Below are 22,322 nucleotides of genomic sequence, written 5' to 3'. Positions count from 1 at the left end.
ATTTACTTAGATTTAATTATACCTTCCTTTCTTTGGGAATACCTGACTCTCATTGTGCTACATTAAAAGTAGCCATCTCCAGGAGTTAATGAACATGGAAGTTTAGAGCCATAGCTCAGGTTCCAGAAGGATCAAGCCTTTCTGAGACACATAAGGGGTACCCAAGTCTTCAGATGCTCTGTTCCCACTTTCTAAGTTTCAGTCGTAATTCAGAAAAATGGAATACCATGAAGCTCTGACCACAGCATTCAATGAAAATAAATTAATCCATTTGTGGAAAATACTTGCGTATTATAGTGATGAGAAGCACAGCAAAGCCATAAAGAAATAAATAAATCTGCCCTTGGAGCAGGGTTTGCAAGTTTTAAGAAGCGCTAATTAACAGTACCCCAGAACACATAATGAAAATTGTATCAAAGGGCTGAATAAACAACTATTCACCACGGTGCTGTACACTGAATGAAGCAGTAACCTTCTGGAAAAGAAAAGCAGGATGCAATGATTTAATAAAAACTACCAAAAGATTTTTTTAAAAGGCTGCATAGACTTTCTTCACTTTAATGCTTCATTTCTTAGTATTTTATTTTTCGGATTCAGTAATATTCTATATTTACACACACGGGAAAGTATGTGACACAAAGTCAAAGCTCTGCAGAGAGAGCTACTGATCAAAGCTTAAAGTTTGAAATTATTAGACTACCTAGAACTTGGGATGTGAAGGCTTACGTGCTGAACTTAGCCCTTCAACTCTGCAAACAACTTTTCTTCCTCATTAAGTTATACCGAGGAGTTTTAAGGAAGACTACAGAACTAGTTGAATGAACTGAGGAAAACCCTAATAAATTTTAACACGGACATTAAAGATCGCCACATCTATCGCTTAGTCCAAGCTAACGAGTGTGATGAGTGCCCATGTGGACACCGAAGCCGCCTGAGGGCCGCGTTTCGGACGGGGCGGGAGGAGGCCGCGCGTCACCACGGCGCCGGCGCCATCTCCTCAGCCAAGCCGCACAAGGCGCCCTGCAAACACCCTAACGGCCCCGTCCATCCACAGGGCTCCTCACGGCCTACAGCAGAGACCAAGCTAAAGCACCGACTTCACCGTGAAAAAGCTGGACGCTTTTTGTCCTGCTACTCCTGCTGGAGAAGCAATAACGTTCAGTCCACAAGCAGCGGCACCTTAAACCAGCAGAGATATTTTTGATGGGCAAGGGGTTCGCATTATATATAGGAGGCCATTAGCTCAACAGACTGCTAGCGAAATACTTGTGTTATCATAAAACACTTTAAAAATACTTGTTTTTTTTTCCTCTCCCCTTCAGTCAGGCTATAGTAACAAAGTAGCCATCAACACTCCTATCCTGATTTCACTACCCTGTTGTTATATGTCAGCCTTCAAATGGCTTAAATAATTTTCTTATGACACAAAACACATGAAATACAAAGGTAAAATAAATGTTCTACTAAAACGTTTGTCCTTTTTTTAAAAAAAAAAAAGAACTGTTAAATATTTAGTTAGAAGTCATTTACTGTTAAAACTTGCATCTGAAACACAATATATGGGAACAGATACAAGAAAATTACCAGCTCCAAAATAGATGGATCTGTGATGCTTATGGCATGTCATGCTTGGAAACTTCACTGATACATCTTTTACCAATCCATCAGCAGTAGAAAAGTGCTTTCATTGTGATATCCATCTGTTTTAACGCAGAGACTGACACAAGCGACTCCATAAATTTTATAAATGTAGCGCTTTCTAGATGAAACAGAAGAAAGTCTATCCTCTTTTCTGCAAATAATATAAGGAAGGACGGACACAAGTTTTAAAATAAAATGTGATACTTGTCAAAATAATCAGTACAAGCAGAAGTCATTATTGCAACCTGCTTCAGATTTCTTTTAAAATCCATGTTTTAAAACTGCTTTTTTAAAAAAAAAATAAAATAAAATAACTCAATGTCAGTAAAGAACTCTGCAAGCCATAGAGATCTGACATTTCCTACATAAATCTGTCCCCTGTGATCATCTGACACCTAACATGCTGGCATGAGCTAAACGTTTTTTTAGCAAGGGTGCTTATTTCACCTTCCACAAAACAGAAATTGTTTCTGCTTTTAATCTGACAAGACAGTTTAGACCACTTTGGCTAATGATTCTGAATTTGTAACAACCCTAAGAACGTAAAACGTCTGCGGTGAAACTTTTATGTTTATGCCTTTTGGGAAATTTTATCTTGAGATTGGAGCTGAGTTCTAAGCTCTGGAAATAAAGTTGTTACATAAAAGAGGTTTAGCCCTCGAGACCACTTAAATCAGCAACTGATTTCATATCAAACTTAGCAGGCTTCCTAATAGGTGACTGAATCGGGATTTTTAAAGTCTTGCATAAAAGCTAAAAATTCTGTAATTTTTCATGTCTTTATTACAAAACATAAATAAACTACTTGGGTAATTTTTTTCAGTAAGTGAGCAAATAGGATAGTGGCAGTTAAATAGCAAGAAATCTCATTTGTGACTTTCAAACACTGATAATATCTAAGCTTAGCTGAACAAACATTAACAACTTTGATTCAGTTGCAGGACACGGTTTTAGTACTTTCTATTGAATATTATATACCTTACCAATATCCTCCCATTTTTGAGTAAGATTTCTTTTCTTTCAGTTTTGGAAGTCGAGCAAGAATATTTATTTTAAATCTTTCAAAGTGGCAACCCCTAACCAACAGAAAATGTACATGTGTTTATGGCAAAATATTTTGAGTATTCAACTACCTGTAATTTATGATTCATCCATGACTTCCTCTGGAAATTGCCATAACAAAATGATAATCATAATCAGTGACATATCTATGTTTGGGGTGGGGTGGGGGGGTTGTTTGTTTTCCTGTGGGGACTCCTATCACCTGAAAACATAGTTTGGTAAGGCAGCCTGATACAGCACAATGGAAAACTAATTCTCTCCTAAGTAATGTTTCCTTTTTGAATGGGAAGGCCATGTTCAAAATAAAACTTTGCATTTCATCCTGATTACAGCCAGAATTATGATCTTGCAGTTCTCATGGAATAAGGCACAATGCACAAAACGGAGCAGGATGTGAGCTCCTCAGGACTTATCTTAGCCCAAATAAGCAAGACAGGCAAGAACAGCATAGGAATGACTGATAAATAACTTGAGTTGGAATTCCAGTTCCATATTTAATTCAGCAATCTGCATGGAGGCTCATATCTACGAACAACATAATTTAACACAAGTATGCAAACTATTAGAAGGATAAATAATTTTTTTTTCAATCCACTTTAAAGAAACAGATAAATACCTCAAGAATGCAAAGCAAAGCAATTTATTTAAAAAGCACAGAAAGCTTTGGCTGTAAGCTGTTTAAAAACTGTCCTCTTTATCATTCAGGATATTCATTCTCTACAACACAGATTTAACCAAGCCTCCCCGTTACCCACTGCACAGTACCTTACTAAAACCTTGAGAACGCTGAGAAACAAAATACCAGAAACCACATTCGGATATTCAATTACATCCCATGCAGTTGCCATTTAGCTTCACACATTCTCAGCCCTATGCTCAGTCATAAGGACAGGTTATCCAGGCTGAAGGAGCACGGCTTGTGAAAAAACTTGGTAGAAGTGGTAGGAGCAGATGTGGAACTGCTCAGCTCCAGATGTGAGGAGCTCTCTTAATTGAACACAGTGGCTTGATTTCAGCATCTGTCTCCTATAATGTTGGCGACAAACACACAGACATGCGCATCTTCTCCACTGCCATGCTTGAGTTGAGTAGCCTCAGACAACACACACTCACTTGTCTTTCCACGGGCAAAGACATCCTAAAAAATAGGGTCGAGGAGGGGAAAACATACAGGATGGAAGCGTAACAGCTGGCCTAAGCAGGGAAACGGAGAGCACCTGGTGACCCGGGAGCAACGCAGGGTATCATGAAAGTTGTCCCAGAGGCACCTTTAATTTCAAAATTATGACACTCATCAGGAAACATACAATTTTAAGCAAAAGTAGACAAATGAATAGCTCCAATAAAATTACAAGAAAAACAGCTAAAATTTACTTTTTTTTTTCTCCTCTTCAGTTTCTAAGTATTAGAAGGAGAAGACAGCAAGCAGAATTTAATAATAGAAGCCTCAAAGGCAAACCCAATGGGATTTGATTTGAAGGCATTACTCATTACTCCCAAACAAAAATAATGAGTTTTGCTTGCTGACATTTTTGAAAAAGAATAAGAAAATACCAGAATGTTATTCCGAAATTAATCTCATGGCAGTAGCAATAGTTTATCACTAAAGGTAAACAGATGATAGAGAAGACTGAATATAAGCTACCAGATAACAGTTTCTCTTCTAAAATACAGCTCTAAAAAAATTATCTTGCAAGATATCTGCCATCAGCCAGTACTGATTCAACTGACAAAAAATAAGGTTCCCTCTTATTTTATCTCATTTACAGAAACTTAGAGGATCAGCTACAGAAAAATTTGAAAATGAAGATACTCCACAAAAACAAGAGTCTTGACTAGGTAACTGCAGTGAATTGATTGATTTCTACATTCTAACTCTGAAGTAGCCTATCCTGTAGAAAATCTCTCGTTAATTCACAAAAGATATTTTTAATTAATATGTAAATTTTAAATACAGTTATAAAAAACCATTTATATTAAGGTTAAAACATACCAATTCTTAGTCGAGCATTAACTTACTACAGCCTGTTGTTGAACTCTGCAATAAAAATGTTAAGACTAGCATGACTAGTGCATGCATGGGATTACACGAGTGCAGGAGCTTCACAAGAGGCAGAAGATGACAGGACATAAGAACAGTTAAGTGTTGACAGCACACAAATTAGCCAGTTATTAGGACCACGGCACAACTATATGCAGCTTCTCAACATACCAGGGTGAGAAAACAAGGGTCAGGTTGTAGTAAGGTACAGTCTACATCCACACTAAAACAAAAGCTCAAGCTACTAAGAGATGATGGCAGAAAGATGAAGAACACAGCTGAAGTTCTAAGATGCACTGGATAAAATGACAAAACACTGAATTGATCTTAATGCTTGAAGAGATGGCACTTAACAGTGAGGGTGACAGAGCACTGGAACAGGTTGCCAAGAGAGGTTGTGGAGTCTCCTTCTCTGGAGATCTTCAAAACCCGCTTGGACACAGTCCTGTGCCACGTGCTCTAGGTGAGGGGCTTGGACTAGATGACCTGTAGAGGTCCCTTCCAATCTTAAGCATTCTGTGATTCCATGTTCCGGATCTGCTATCTACTCTACAGAATGCAAAAGGCACATTGAATATGAGCAGATGGTCAAGACCTAAGAAGCATGGAGACGTTCTCCGTGTCATCCCATGAAGTCCCATCAGATCTCTGCAAAACACACGTCATGGCACCTGAGCACCTGGACATGTGTCATTTTGCTTGAGAGTATGCAAGAGCGAAACTGTCTGAGTAGAACCAGTTTGGGTTTAAAATAAAATTACTTTCTTTTATAAGATCTGTCATTAAGCTCTGTGCACTATTGCTACAGTACTGCATTGTGATTTCTTAGATCACATCCAGTGTATTGTTCAAAAATAAAGTGGAATTACATATCTAAGGAGAAGTTCTGCAACTACTCTCAACCAAATATTCAGAACCAATCCCTCTCTTAAAAGCAGACACTGTGAGGAACATGATAACTCTGTGAAAGACCAGCTTGCAATGCAGATTTGTCATGTCCCTTTTCTGTACACACTTGCATACCAATATACAATTTTCCTTTTACAAGCCAAGTCTACAATTCGTATACATCCAGGCATGGATATGTTAATAGGTTTAAGATCTAGCTACTCTAAACTTAGCCAAATCTTTGCCATTTAAAGCACAAAAGGTGAGCGATGTTTCTTGGGAAACGTACAAATCTACAGCACTACCACCTGACTAGTCATTGGTACGGGACAGGGCGAAACAACTGAAATTTTCAATTCATGAGAATTTCAGAACAAGCCATTGGCATTACTAATCTCAAAACTAACATTTCTTTTTGCCTGATGAAGTACCTCCCAGTTCTCACTTGTTTATACCTGGGTGCATGCAGCGAGAGGAGGAGTAGAAAAGCTTCAGCAACAGAATAAGGGAACAGAATAAGAACTAAACTTTCAGGTACACACCTAATTCCTCTCTCAAGATTTGGTAACAGAACTGTATTATTAAAGTAAAACTAACCTGTCCAAAGTATGATACCACAGCACAGCTGCTTAAGAAAAAATAAAGCTTTATCTATTCAGGCTATTTACTTATATAGCACCCAGGCATGTACCGGTAGTCTCATATATGTGAGCAAACACTGTCCACAAAGTCAAGGGGGAGAATCTGTGACATCTCTTGGCGAGAGCATATTCCCTGTTCACAGGCAAGAAACGAATGGATGGGAGGTTCTTTTACTCCCTTTCATATTTTGTGCCCTGGGATAGAAGTTACAGTGAGTCCCGAGCACTGGAGACAGTAAGAGAGAGCTCAACACAACTCCAGTACCATGAAAGTAAGCCCATAATTGCCACAGACAATCAAAATGAAGAGCAAAAACATTTTGGTGGCATTATGCCAAACCCAAAGACATGCAGGGTATATGGTCTTCCCTTAGCTATGAAAAGTACTCAGGGTAAGGCCAGGCAGCCTGCACATGTCAACAGTGCAAAGCAGATGAGCACAGTCTCTAAAAGAAAAGCAAACCCTACACTGGCTCTTCCTGCAGAGAAACGGAAACTGAATCCCTGTGCAGCTGAATAAAGATGGCCAATAGTCCTTACTAATTTTTATGGGTTGTCTCAATGTCTCAGTGCATATAAGCAATTCCAAGAGATAAGCTGCGGTTCCTTAAAAAACACATCTGTGCACACGCACACACAAATATATATATATATATACACACATGCAGATATATAAATAAGAAATTTACTGTGGGTCAGTAACATAACACCTTATTGTGCAACTTCAAATCTTGACATTGCAAAAAAGGATAATCTTAAAACATACTAGAAGGTTCTCAATTCAAGTGAGGCAAATTAGGCGAAAAAAAGTCATCCCATTGAGAAGGTTTGCCTCTCCCTACTATAAACAGCTCAAAATTAGAAACCAGGAAAAAGGAGGAGGAAAAGTGCTAAAACTCAGCACTGAAGAAGTAAACAAGACCCATACGTGTTGCTGCAACCATTTCCTAGTCCTGCTTCGAGCATCTGGAGCAGATGCCCCGAATCCCCCCGAGAGTCGGCAAAGGTTATCCAAAGAGCACAAAAGCTGCGCGACTCCAGCGGCTCGTCCCGGTGGAGGTGGAGAGAAGGGCAGGAGAGGAAGATGCTACACGGTCCAAAACTCGAGACCTTTTGCGGAGAGGAAAGCAAAGCTGCGCTCCCTCAGCGGCCCCCTGCTCCTGCAGCCGCCGAGCGGCGCGGGCTGCGGGGCCGATGGCGGCGCCGTGCGCACGGTCCCGGCTGCGGGGAGCAAGGCCGCAACTCGATCTGTTTTCCCTCGCCTCCCATGGAAATACTGCACCAAGTAACAGACTCCAGCTGGAAGCCTCATTATGTAAGTAATATGATTTAGGATACTAGAGGAAGTCGGTTGCAGCTCATCTGGCCCATAAAAACCCGCTCACTGACGAGTTTCTTAGAACACGACCCCGTCGGCATGGCATGTGGCTGCACAGCAACAGGCACGAGGAATTCAATCCCTGTGCTCCGCATCCTCCCCGCAGCATCAGCGGAGAGGGGCAGCCCCAGAGTACCCAAATCCTGCCTAGCGTGAATTAAACATCCTTCCCCCAGTCATTGCGAGAAGTTGAGGAGCTTTTCACAACAGCTTGGCTTAAAAATTTTGTAACAAACATGTTTAACTGATATCTTTTTTTGAAACAGCAATGGAAACCACAAACTGAAGAACATCCACTGGTTGCTATAAAACTGCAAATTGTTGACTTAGAAAACACGTTGCCTAAGAGCTATTTTAACACTGTATTTAATTCTTATTATGCCATAAACACTGGAAAATGATATATTTCAAATCTGAAGCAAACAATCCCCCTCCCTCACAAGCACAGCAGTTAGTGGAACAGAGAAATGAAGCCAGTGAAAATTAAGCTGTCAATTCAAATACTATATGATAAAAAATACCCAACATATTAAGAACACGAGACATGAGACTGAGACATGTTTTCTTTTTTTCCTTAATGCCTACACATTATGGTCTTCTTGTCTTATGGATCTTTAGAGATCAGAATTTAATTTATGCCAACAAGCTCCTACTTTCATGGCTGCATAGGATTTCCATAATAAATCCTAGGAATCTTTTTCAATTTCCATAAAAATAACATTTAGAGACAACATTAACAATGCCTATGAAAATGCACATATTTCACCTGTTTCCTGTAATGTTTTTGTATAGGTATAATGCATCCACACACTACCAAATTAACCATCCACAAATGTACAAGTGCAAATGCAAAAGGATCATAAGAAGCCACATGACTTTCACAAGCATATAAATAAAAATAACAACAGTTTCCATTTCCCATATAAAAACTCAGCTATCACAATTTACTTTTCACAGATCCTTGAATTTATGGTCTTTAGTTTCAGAGAGCTCCCTGTATCGAATGTCTGTGCTGGTTAACTCCAACACAGTGCACCTAATTAAACTAGCAAATGTGCCCAATCCCAGCTAAACAGGATATCTTCTATTAATATCAAGCAATAAAGTAAACAAGGAGGAAGTCTAAGGAAGAATAGCTTTAAGAAGGCCTGAAAACAAAGCTTAAAGTAACAGGGCCTGATATTAAGAACCACCAGAAGTCAGGATTTCATTTTCTGCTGCTTTCCTTGTATAAGAAAGTTACACACACTGATTCAGGCTTCAAGTTAAACATGACACATAGATATTTTGAGAATAACCTGAAAGGGAAGCTTTAAATGTAGTTAAGATACGAACATGGTTGCATCTTTTTTGACTGAATAAAATTTGTGACTTTTTTATTTATAGGTATTACAGTCAACAGCTCCACAAACAGACAAAAGTTTCTTGTCTGGGACATGGCATAAGGCAAGTGCAAACAAGTTAAAAGCCTGTTACAGAAACAGGCTGCATTAAGGATATTGTTCTTATAAAGAAAATATACAGGAAAGATGAAACAAAGACTAGGGATTTTGGGTTTTTTTTATGCTAAGCATTACGATAAGTAGTAATCGCAAACTGCTTCAACAAATAATTCTGCTACCTTTTCAACAGTTTTATTTAACACTGTCCTTCTCTTTAAAAACAATGACAAAAAAAAAAAAAGCACATAAACCTCTGCATCTTCAATACTAAATTTCCCTTGAGATCATACTAATAAACTACAATATGGGCAAGAAAGAGAACAGCCTTTTCCTGTTTAGTGTAAATGTGTACACAGCTCTAAGAACAATATATGAAAAAAAAAGGTTATTTTTCAGCCTGCTATAAGCGGTTATCAGACATTAACCTTCATTATCATTATGAGGTTAACTACCATCATTAGAGGATGCTCGTTCCCCTGATGCCAGAAGTGCACCCAGGGGGCAGGACAGCAGCTGAGGTATTGAACCCTGACTACAGTATTTCACTGACCTTACCCCAACACTCCTTGACTAAATATATCAAAATACATATCATCGTATCGCAGCAATTACTAAGGATGCGCATCAGACAATGACACACAAAATAAATCATTCTGCAAGAAGAAGCAGCATTTTTTTGAATGGAAGACAAAACAAAACTCCCCAGCATATTTTTGCCCTTCCCAGGCTCGCTTCTAACAGAGCCCCAAGACACCTGCAAGAGTATGAAAGAAGAGGCTTTTCCTGCTTAAGCACACCCAGGCAAGCAAGCATTTTCTGTTTTAGGACAAACACTCATTAAGTATTGGTAGATGGTCTTTTGAACCCAAAACAAACAGAAAACACACTTGTCGGTAAGGACAAGTTTAGATCGTGTCGACTTCTGCATTAAACCTGCTACGGCAAGTCTCCGCATGCTTTCCCGTGCTCTGCGCCTAGTTAAACCCAGGCCTGCTAGGACAACAGCCAACATGCATTCAATTTGATAAATATGCAAAGCTATCAACCACCTGCTTCGGGCACTCAAGACATTAACCTGTTCTGCTCAACTCCTCTGGCTTGAATTGGTAAAAACAAAGCACCTGTTAGCACTGAAAAGGTGACACATAATATGCAAACCACTGATTTTTATGAAGCTCATATAACACATCTTAACACTAGCAAGAAATAGCTCCTGGGAAGAAAAAACACAGACAAAGAAACAAAACCCCCACCCAACAACAGCCTTCTTGATCTTCAAATTAGTGAACCACAAATTTTAGTATTATAATCCTATTCCACCATCTACTTTTTTAATATCCATGCAGGAGTAAAAAAAAAAAAAAAAAAAAAAAAAGATTTTTCCACAACTTAATGACAATTCTCAGTAGTGTACTTCCTTTATTTTCTACTAGGACTTTTAGAATGAAATTTTAAAGATTGTGCATGTAGTGCAGAAATTTTTATTTTTTAACACTTGCCCCATTTGGAAAGTAAAACATGAGACTTGTTGGAATTAAAAATCCTTTTTCAAGGGGAAACAAGATCAAATTGCTGTTCTCTTAGTAAACAACTTGTTGAAAATGTTCTTATCTACTAGATATGCATGCAGAAAACCAACCAAGCAAGCAATGCCAAAGCCTTTCTAACCTCTTATAACCCTAGTTCCTGTACACATGCAAACCAAACCAACAGAGCCCAATTCCAATTCTGCCCCATTTCATTTCCAGGATATTCAGGCAGCATTTTGCCCTTTTTCAACGTGGCTTTTAAGCTTCAGCTAAGTCTAAAATGTCTAAGTTTCTTATGCAGTGTCCAGTGATAGCACCAATTGACTCAGGTAGGCCCCAAGAGAGAAGAAAAATAAAAAAGCCCATGACTCAATGGCACTGAACGTCAGGTGGAAGAGGGGGGAAGAGCATTGAAGTGCACATCGTCAAATGAACTGCAATCTAGAAATATCTGGTAGAGCAACAGATTGCTGGCCTCATTCTGCTTGGAGAAATCTCATATTTTTTCAGAGGAAAAGAAAGTAAATCTACTGTTTAAATGCAAGGTATATCTCAAACTGCTCCTTTTTCAGTAATCCTTCATTATTTTATTAATGCATAACCCAAAAGTTCTGAAAGGATCTTCAACAGTTCTCTTTGCATAAGCATTTTCTATCTGTGACTACACTATTCTACAAGTTACTAATATGCTCATTTTATTGCACTGTTTGCATTAACACACGCCGAGGTAGATTTTAGTCTTATCCATACCATGCTCCAGACAAACAAGATTTTTTCTTCCATTTCAGAGCCTATTTTTGAATGATGAACAGAAAACATCCTGAGCAGTGAAAGCAAATCAGAGGTTAAACTGCTAATCTGAAGTGAGAGTTTACTTGGGAGGGGTGGAGGAAGCTCTAAGCACCAGCACACTAAGATCAGGATCTTTTTGGCGAAGGGAGATAATTTCATCCTGCTAAAACACTTCCTAACAGGTTTTAACTTGCATTTTGTGTAAATGCCAACAATATCAGGGCAAGCACACTTTTGCTCAACCTATTCCCCTCCCCCAAAAAGCATCTTCTTGGAAGTCTTCTTCAATTAAGTAACATAACAAACCTGAAACTTTTAGCTCAAAATGGTACTAGAATCTTCTTCATTGTTTCTACTAAATCTATATGTGGTCTAGAAAAAAAAGGAGCAGTCAGCACTAGAAGACAAACACTTTGTGTCCCAGAAGCAAACATATGGAGAAAAATTTACTTTTGCTGAATTTGTTAAACCTGTGTGGTCGCAGAGGATTCGTAAAATTATGCTACTCTAATAAACTACGGCAAAAGGGGAGGGAAGAAAAGGCTCATCTTAAAACAGCCCTCTAATGGCTATATATTCATGCAAGTTCTTGTTCTAAAACATTAAAATAAGAATTTACAGTATAGTTCCATGCTCATTTTGACTGCTAAGGGGATGGGTAGAAGTCTTACTGCATAAATCACAGAGATTTGTCCTTCCCAAATCAGTAGCCTGCCTTGTTCACCCATAGCCCTGAACTGTGATGGACTTGCATTTGTTGTCAAAGAGAAGTTCATATGTACGGTAACAAACTTCTCCAAAATTCAGTGCCTGTAAATGACGTTTGGAACACATTAGCACACCAAGAACCTACATAGCTAAGAACCTACATCAATAGCTCAAATCAAAGGTTTGAAATTTATCAAATTTCAAAATTTGATAACTTTGAAAACTTTATCAAAATAAAAACATATGAAGTCATGAAACAGGGCTGTCATCATGCCCAGGTATTTTTCTTTTTTACAAGTATCAAATAAAAATACATCGGTCCCTAATGACCTGTCTGGAGTTGATAAAGGATATCTAAAATCTAACATAGGCTTTTTTGCATATTAAGCATTCAAGGATTAATGTACAATGTGGAACTAAGGCCACTGTGCTATTCAATGTCTCAAAGATCATTAACTCATCAATTACCCTGAGTACTTAAAACCAACCCGAAAGTGTTCACGTTAAAGTCAAAAACGTTTTCCAGAATACTGTTTAAAATTTGATTATAACAGGCCCTGTTCCTGTAGTGGCTTTTACCTTGTTCAATATTAAACTAAAGTTCACCCAAGCTTAGACCAGGCTCACCCAGGCTTCTGCAGATCTCCTCTGCAAAATACAGCCCTTAACTATAAGCAATCCACAACCCTTTTATCTTTACCACTACACAAGGAGAAAACATATGGTTCACGAGAGCTTTTCTTGATTGCTTTCAAAGTATTCCCTACATTTTGCAACATAACCTCAAGCAACATTTTACATGCTCTTTTGTAGTAGAGATGGGTATAAGAAAGAAAGGGAAAGCTTTAAAATGAAATGGAAAAGTACTTCTAAAACAAATAGTTTTGAGCCACAGAATACTTCTAAAACTGTTCCACCAACCAAATGCAAAAAAAAGAAAAAAAAAAAAGTCACAGATGACAATATTCTCAAAGTTTAAGAAGTAATTTAAGAAATCTGCTCTCCAGAGTTCCTTTCTTTAGATACACTTTAACATATGGCTCCAGTTTCTTGTTCATCAGTGGCCATTTCTTACTTTACATGTAAAACCATTTAAGGGAATCTAGGCTCTGTGGAGTGGACTTTTTTTAAATCAGTTTGCTTTCGAGCTGCAATAACCTATGTATAAGAATCAGTTACTAAAATTTTAACTATACACACTTCACGGATTTCATGTTCTAAATATTTTACTCTTCATTAAGATCATGTGAGAAAGCTTAAAGTGACAAATAATTACGCACCTTGTAACCACAAAGAGAGACAGGGTTGATCGTCACCTCTCCATGCCCTGTTTCACCTGGCCTGAGAAGTACCCTGCTCTTGTTTGTCTTTCACACTCTCCAAAACGCCTCAACCTCAAACTTCCCTACAGTATAGCTGAAAGGTTCCAGATCAGTAAGTTCTTAACAAAGACTTCCAGTTAAATGATTTTTTTCTAAGCAAAAAAATACCTTCACATCATTTGTAAGCTAGAGAGCATGACACCCAGTGAAACTGGGCTATATAAATGTAAACTGGGCTTAATAAAAGTAACTAGCAAAACAAACATAAACATAAAGTGTTTTGCCGTATGGATGAACATAGTTATTCAAAAAAAAAAAAAAAAGTCTTGTATGCTTTAGTAGCAAACTAAGTTTTTGTAACAGGAAAAAACTGAACCACAAAACAATCTATCCATTAAACTCAAGGAAGTACTTAAAGTTTTTGACTAGCTAACGCATACACAAATCATACTAAGGTTTACAGAGCGTGGTTGTTTTGTATTTGTTTTAGCTTTGCCTGCTTTTTTTAAAGAACGGAATTATGAGCTACGTTACACCATAAACCTAATTGCAAATGCAATTCTGGTTCATTTTGTGGGTCGGCTGACATCTTTACGGGTTGCTCACAGCTGTAAGAACATAAGCCCTGTGCGTAAATGTACCCGGTCAAGGCTTTCATGAAGTCACAGGACTGTAAGCCATCTTCAGGTGTTATTGGGGGGGAGGGAAATCATCATCATCATCTAGTGAATAGATTTACAACCTCCCCTCAAAACTAAGTAACTCCTAATAGTTGGGGAAGACTCTTTTTTTTTTTTTTTTTTTTTTTTGCAGGGAATAGAGCATACATCTTGAATATAAGGTTTTCCTGAATCTCTGAGCACATGCATCCCTCATAATGGTGAGCAACTCACAGATTTTTCAGTGTGTTCTGGACTAATAAAAGGAATATTTAAAAAAAAAAAGAAAAACACTCAAATACGAAGTTTCCTGCTACCCCTTACAGCTTGTTCCACAAGTTGTTTTTTTTTTTTTTTTTTTTTTTTTTTTAACTTCAGCAAAATTAAACTTTTCTCTAAGTATCTTCAAATATACACAGTGGAAAAAATGGCAGTACTCCTAACTACAATATTCCTCGAGCTGCCGCGTTAAGCATTTTTCAGTCAGAGATATTTCACACCAACTAACAATCTCTGCAAAATGCAATGAACAACAAGACTACGACGCTCATCCCAGAAAAGCAATGGAAAATTATCTTCTTGTGCTAGCAGGTTCTGTAAAATAAATAGCACTGAAATATTTGTGCTTCCTCTTCCAGGGGTGCTTTGCTATTTAATATTTACTGTATAAACAAGTATTTATAGTAGAAACAAGTGTAAGTCACAATCTACTTTTATGCTGGAAATGCGATGGTAAATGCAAAAGGCTTAAAGTTTCTTTAAAGAAAGTGATAAAATTGTTTTAATTTAGTGGTGAATTCTCTTTTTTTTGATCACAGAAGTAACAGTTAGATTTGACAAGGGGTATCACATGAATTGCATTTCCAAATGTCAACAAATAAAGAAGAAAAAAGCCTTCTTCCAGAGTTATTTTCATTTGTAAATAGGCAACAGAATGTTGTTTGCGTCTGTTCTCTCTGCTCAAGCGTTTGTATTTCTTAAAAGTTTAAAGAAAATTTTCAAGTCTTTTACTCATCCTTTTAAACCACTGGAAGAGCCTTAAAAATATGACTTAAAAATAAATACTCAAAATCCAATTTACAAAAGAAAAAAAATCCCTTGAAAGACAAATGCAGGTATGCAATGATTCTATAAGCATGCGTTGTGGGAGGCAGTGTCAGAGGCCTTACCGAGGTCAAGGTAGACAACATCCACTGCTCTCCCCCCACCTGCCCTGCCAATCACCCCTTCGGAGAAGACTATCAGGTGGGTTAAGCTTGTGAAGCCACGCTGACTGCCTCTGGTCACCTCTCACCCTTCACACGCTTAGAGATGGTGTTCAGGATGAGCTGCCCCATCACTTTTCCAGGGATGGACGTGAGGCTGACTGGCTTGATATCCGAGTCCTCTTTCTTGCCCTTTTTGAAGACTGTAGCAACACCAACTTTCTTCTAGTCCTTAGATACCTCTCCTATCCTCCAGCAACAGTTCTCCAGCAGTGACTTTGGCCAGCTCCCTCAGCCCTTGTGGGTGCTTCCCATCACAGTCCATGGACCTGTGGGCCGCTATTTGCCTACATGATCTCTAACCCAATCTCCTCAAGCAACAGAAGGTCTGCCATTCGCCAGACTTTCTCTGTTGCTCTGTTGCGTCTTGGACTCCTAAGGGCTGGCCCAGGCGATGAAGACTGAAGCAAAGGCGACACTGCATCCCTCTGCCTTTCCTCTATCATCCATCTGCAAGGCCCCTGCTCCATTCAGCAGCAGGCACACATTTCCCCTTTGTTATTGGTGTGTTTAAAGAAGTTCTTCTTCCTGTCCTTGACATCCCTTGACAGATTCAATTTCCAACAGGTCTTGGCCTTCCTAGTCCCATCCCTGCATACCCAGATGATGTACCTACATTCCTCCCATGAGGCCTGTCTGTTCTCCCACCTTCTGTACATCTCCTTCTGTTTGGATTTTGCTCATCATTGCAGGTCTCTTGCTTTCTTTATTCAACTTCTTGCTCATTGGGATACATCGCTCCCGACCTTGGAGAAAGTGATCCTTGGATACTAATCATATTTTTTGGACCCCAGAGCTCTGTAATCCTCTTTGATACAAGACTTAAAACCAAAGTCCTACTAAATTGCCACTTCAATACATTCTGCAGTATTTATGCTTCTTCCAGCATAAGAGTGAGCTTCTCCATAGCATCCACTCGTGAATTTGTAAAAACTGACGCAAACACACAACTGGAAGCATTGCAGTGCTATTACACTCCTGAACACCTTTACACTTCTGTCACAACTCATAGCTATCAGAAAGAAAAGGGATGAAGACAGACTGGAGCATGCCTTTAAGTGAGTGCAATAACATACATTTACCTGAATGCGTGACATATTAATTGTATCAGTTAAATACAACAACATATTGGCAGTTATACTGGACAAGCTAGTTTCTATAAGAGACAAGCTATGGACACCTCCTCAACAGCATAATCACATCAGAGTTGAAGTACCCTCCTTTCAGTTATTTCACCAAGACAAATAGTGCATTCCTATAGACTACTTCAACCAGTATGAAAACGCAATAGGAAAAGCCAAAGTCTCTAAATGCACCTGTAGCTTACAACAACACAAAATGGGTCAAACAAGACAGAAGATGCTTAGTCAGAAATGTAGAGCAAATTCTTTGTGTTTTGGTTTTTTTCAGAGGTTATTAGAAGGGGGTTAGACATCTAAGACAAACATTTAAGATAAAGTGCAAGAGCACAAACAGATCTATGAAACAAGAGGAACTTCTGAGACCAAAGCATGAAGTAATTTTATTTATTTTAAGCAAGGTGAACTCTTCAGAACATGCTCTCAGGGAAGTAATGAACACTGCTTAATTCTCTTCCTCAAACAGCCTTAACAGATTTACTGTGGTTTACAAAAGTTAAAGTTAATAACTTACTTATTGAATGTTTACTCTTGTGATGTTTACAGCTACAGTTTAGGAAACATATTTTAAGAAATAAATTACAACAGAAAACATTACTTGACAACTACAGAGAGATACAGCCTGCAAATGGTGGACTAACCCTTTTTATTATTTTAGTGGGAACAATACTGAAAGTAAGCTTTGAATTTTCCAAGATTAATTCAAAAGACAAATTATTTTTAAGAACGCTTTAAGCATTCAAGTTATCACAGAACTGCCCAATGGCTCAAAGAAAAGAAATACAATAAAGACCATCTAGAAGAGATATTAACAACATATTTAATTCTCTAGTATTTACTTATATTATTTACTTACAAAACATCTATATACATATACATTTTGCTTCTATAAGTTCGTTAAACTGATAGGAGATGAGATCATATCCAAATATTAACAATAGAAAAAGGATGATTACTTTTAAAATACAGATTGTAGATTATCTTTAAATATTTATTTAAATTCTAAGGCAAATTAATTTACTTCGTAAAATGTTAAAATCAAGTATTTAAAATATTTTTCAAGTCAATTCAGTGTTATTGCATGCTATTCTACAATGCTTCAAAACAGAGTAATATTGTAGAGGTGTCTGTCTCAACCATAAAGCCCATTCTGAACAAAAACCACTCTAAAAAGGATAAGGTTTCCAAGGCAAGGCTATCCTTTAAGAACCCTCTCAGTTAGAAAGTATCTCAGGCTCTTTGCTGCCTTTATTTCAGGAATGCAATCATCCAAAACATATGTGGCTAAGCTTTATTACAGATTTTTTTTTTTTAAAGTAACACCATCATCTATTTCTGTTTATTTAGTTAACTAATCCAGGCAGAAACCATGCAGCAACTGAGAGAAGAAAGTATGTACCACTATTAAAAGTAATAATGTGAAAGAGAAAACAATCTCCTTTCCATAAAATAGCTTTCATTTCTAATTAACTGAGCTACAGGATAAAAAATCTCAGCACCAGATGTGGTAAAAAGCAGAAATTCTGCATATATTTATGGAGATGTTTGACAGCTTTTAGAATGACATGTGAAGACTTATTCAGAGTGTAAAGTCTATTCATATCTCCAGGATAAACAGAATAAAAAAAAGTCACTTTTTTCCTCCAGAAAACTTAAAAATAAGTGAAGGTCTTTGACAGCTATTACAAAGACTTTTGGCATTCATTCTCCTAACACAGCCTTTCCAGAGCTGTCTGATTCTAAATAAGGTGAAGTACCTATCTGAATACACTTAAAACACACAATGCACATACTGTCTTTAAGATACAGTGTCAATACAGCCTTTAAGAACCTCATTCTTATCAATATGACACCTTGAATGATGCACTTTCTGGAACGTTTTCCATTTAAATAGTATATGAAATACACTAAATTCTTAGTTAACAATTTGTATAACTTTTCTTGAACTACAACTTAAAAGTCTATTTTTTTTCTGCTAGCATGGACTCAATCAAAGATTTACCAAAAATATAACTTTCTTTTCCCACATATTACACTGCAGGCAGAACTGCCCATCTTGTTTTTTAAAATAATACAGTACAAAAACACAAACTGACAGGCAAAGCATACCAGATTGATTCACAAGAATCACCTAATTCATAAGCAAAAAAACTGCCCAAGTCCCACTGCATAGGCTGTGTTTCAGTGTAGTATTTCTTGCATCACTTCTCCTGCTTTTATTAAGAGTATTTTCTTCCTTTTATCTTATTTCTTTGTACGTGTTTGAGAAGATTCTTTTTCTGTGTCCAACTACTTGCTTTTCACAGTTATTTCAATCTTCATAACTTCCATCACACAACTCATTTATCCGATTTACTTGATATTCTTTACTTTCTGCTTTTCTTGAATCAACCTTCCTTTCTGAAGGATATATTTTAAAAAACTCTACCGACTGAACCAACTCCATTATACTGTGCATTCTTTATCACTATTGCCTACCTCTGACTGTAACTTTACCGTAAGTTTAACCAGAGAATAAAATCTGCCCAAGAAAGCTCTCAATTCTCATTCAAGAGTTAATGATCTTTATGGAACTCTTTGCCCTCTGTATATTTTCCCCAGGTCAATACCTTTAACTTTGTCAATGCTAGACAAGAGCAGAATAGCTCTAAAAAGTAAGCAAAAAGTCACCAACATTATGTTGTCAATGGGCTTGTACTGCTATAAAAACATCAGAGCCATCAATGAAAAGGGTGATTTGCATGTATTAAAAATACATATATATTATATATATATATATATATATATATAAATTCAAAAGGCATTGAAACTACAGAACCTTTTAAGTTCTTCTACAGTCATTGGCATGCAGCATTAGTGAGAAATCAGGTTCTGAGACAGTCATTCTTCTGGTGTGGTTACTACCACTAGTTGAAATGGTGGGGTTGAGAGTCAAAGTAACATGCAAAAACATCATGAGGAGAATTTGTTGCAAGGGTTAAGGAATAAGCTGAATTGAAATAATTCTCATAATATCATCATGTTATGATGATATTTATAATGCTATGCAACACTTTCAGACTGAAGAATTTTTCATTTGACAGAAGAATCTTATTGGGCTGCATATTAAATTTTCCACTTAAAATTTGTTTGCTTTGACAGCCCACAGGCTGAGTGTTGTTCAGCTTGCTACTCAGCTCAGAAAAACAAAATCTCTATGGCTACAAACAAACAAATATGACAGGACACAATGGCAATTAGCTTTGCATCATCCAAATTTCACACTTTCGGTTTGCTGCTGTAATAAATTAAGGTGTATTTAAGAAACGTTTTGTTGTTTTCAGACAAACTCATAACTGAATCATCCCCTTATTGCAAAATCCAAATATAGAACTAGTCCATACAACTACTATACAACTACAACACAACCTGTCCTCCTTCATAATAAGGAAATACCAAAAAAACAAATTATGCCTCCTATACGAAGGGAGTAACTCTCAAAGAGAAGAAAAGGAGAATGACCAAAAAAGAAAGATTATAAGAAAAAACAAGAGAAGAGAAGAAAAAAAAAAAGAAAAGAAAAAAAGCCAAGACACTAAAGCTACAAATAACATCAGGCTCATTAACGGAGTGACAACAGAAACATGAAAGTTCAAGGAAATATTTTTGGTCATTTGCTTTTAGTTAGCCCCTCTTTCTTAACCAACTTTATTCTGCTGGGTAAAGGACACACACCACACCACATCGATTTTGGCATATTAGTAAAGTAGAAAGATAGCCACAATTAGAATGGAAAAGATCTTGTCATCAGATCTGTTGACCACCACATACTAACTGCAACTATTCTGGGAAAAAGGATGGGAGGTGTCGGGGGTGGAAGAGCAGGAAGAAACCCAAAAGCTCCTCTCACCAAATGCAATTCTAGCAGCCAGGAACTAAAGCCCTCTGCAGAAGGAAACTTAAATTGCTCTGCCTACTGTGGGGAAACTGTTTCTGCTTCAGGTTACAGCCCTAGCAGACTGTTACTAACTTGTGAGTTACAAGCAGCCAGGTTACGATTGCATAAATAACCATAGTTACTTACTAAAGGTAAAAATCTACAAACAACATACCACAGTATATATTTGCATTGAAACAAAACACAATCGTAACCATATGGTTTTCTGTTTACTCTCACCGTAGTAATACTTCTGTAGAAGTCAGAGGTAGAAATCACCACCCTGTAGTGTTTTACAGCATCATCATTGAGATGCTACAATAAAATAAAATATTCTTCAGAAGACTACTGTTGATTACCCACAAATTAGTTCACCTTTTAAGAAAACATATAGTAAATTGCTTAGCTTAAGTCTGTACTTTCAGTAAGAAGGGCCTGATTGTATATAAATGTAAGTAGAGGAAAAAGTGGCAGCCTAACAAGTCTACTACTTAAAAAAAAAAAAACACTCTTTGGATCAATAGTTAGATCAACAGCATTTTCTTCAAAAACTCATACAGAAGTCTCTAACACATTAGCAGCTCTTCCAAGAGAGTGTATTGATAGCAATTTACAAGTTACCAATACTATCCAACACACTTTACATTGTGTAATGCATTCTAGATAGAGGAGTCACCCTTATAGCATTCAGACTCATCCTGGTTTGCTGCTCTAAAAAACAAAATTTCTACTGAATTGAAAATATGAAGCTTTTAAAGCTAAAAACAAAGCAAAACAAAATTCATTGATAAATACGTCTTTATTTTGTAAACAAATGTATTAACTTACTTAATTGAGTTTCTGAAGTGGTCTTCAGCTGGGTTTTTTACTGTACAACTATTCAGCAGCCATAAATCTGCTTCAGCAGAGTTCTCTAGGAGACAAAGACAGTAAGCCATATTAAAGAACTATTCGAACTGTGAACTCATGATTTATACCATATAAAAAAAGACCAAACCTATGAAAAAGGCCAACAAGTTGATTATTCACAAAAATGACTTTATAGTCAACATATTAAACAACTATGTTTTTGGAAGTTGCATACTTATTAAAATGAAAAGAGGAGGAGGAAAATAAGAACACACTTCCATGAGAGCTTATTTTTTGCAAAAGAGGAATGAACTGGTGTCCCACTTATGGGCTGAGAATCCTCTAGGTTACATCTCACAGAAGCAAACTTCAGAAAAAATGGTTGCTCCTCCGGAAAATGTTCTTCCCTAGAAAGATCTGGCCTACACACAAAGGCAGAAGGATCACAAAAACACATAAAGGTGCTTTGAAAAGAAGTTAAGCAAGTGGTCAAAAGAAGCTGGTTTCACTAACAAAATGCAATCAGTGCCTCAGCCCCGCAAAAGCAGCAAGCCAGAATTTGCAAAGCATGACCATCTACTAAAGAAGCAAGTCAAAGTGGTATATTTGGAAAAAAAAATATGCCTATTTTCTTTATAATTCTATCTTAATTACGTTATAATCAGAGCAATCTTTAGAAAAAAAGGTATTCACAATGAATACCTGCCTCTACTCAGGTAAGAATATAATTTGCATCCAGAACCAAGCATTTTTGTAGATTCAAAATCTTGTGATATCTGAATATATTAACAGATTCTGGTCATAGATTTATCTTCAGAAGTTTTCCTATAAACTCTAATCCTATAAAACACAACTATGTTACAGAATTAGTAAGATCAACATTTTTCTTCTGAAGCAAAAATTTAGTGGAATTAAGATAGTCCATCTCATACTGAAGTGCTCTAGCATTCATCAGAAGAGCTTATGCTAGTTGTATTAATAAAAAAAAAAAACACACTTCTGTCGCTATTGGTATTATTCAGAATCTCTTGAGTATTAAAGCATTGAATG

The 22,322-nt window shown here is 37.2% G+C and overlaps 1 protein-coding gene across 2 annotated transcripts in view; it reads right to left on the bottom strand.

Annotated features, from left to right (window-relative positions):
* Window positions 1–22,322, bottom strand: part of CDKAL1 (CDKAL1 threonylcarbamoyladenosine tRNA methylthiotransferase) — a 362,497-nt gene that overhangs the window by 281,428 nt on the left and 58,747 nt on the right. For both annotated transcript variants that reach the window (XM_088533392.1, XM_088533393.1), the window contains one exon: window positions 21,252–21,336. In XM_088533392.1, the coding sequence (XP_088389518.1) occupies window positions 21,252–21,336 (85 nt within the window). The remainder of the gene's footprint in view (window positions 1–21,251; window positions 21,337–22,322) is intronic.

Source organism: Tinamus guttatus, unplaced genomic scaffold (genome assembly GCF_059628265.1).
Source record: "Tinamus guttatus ecotype Peru unplaced genomic scaffold, ASM5962826v1 Tinamus_guttatus_pri_ptg000497l, whole genome shotgun sequence".
Classification (NCBI taxonomy): Eukaryota; Metazoa; Chordata; class Aves; order Tinamiformes; family Tinamidae; genus Tinamus; species Tinamus guttatus.
This window is presented reverse-complemented; position numbering and strand designations above follow the sequence as displayed.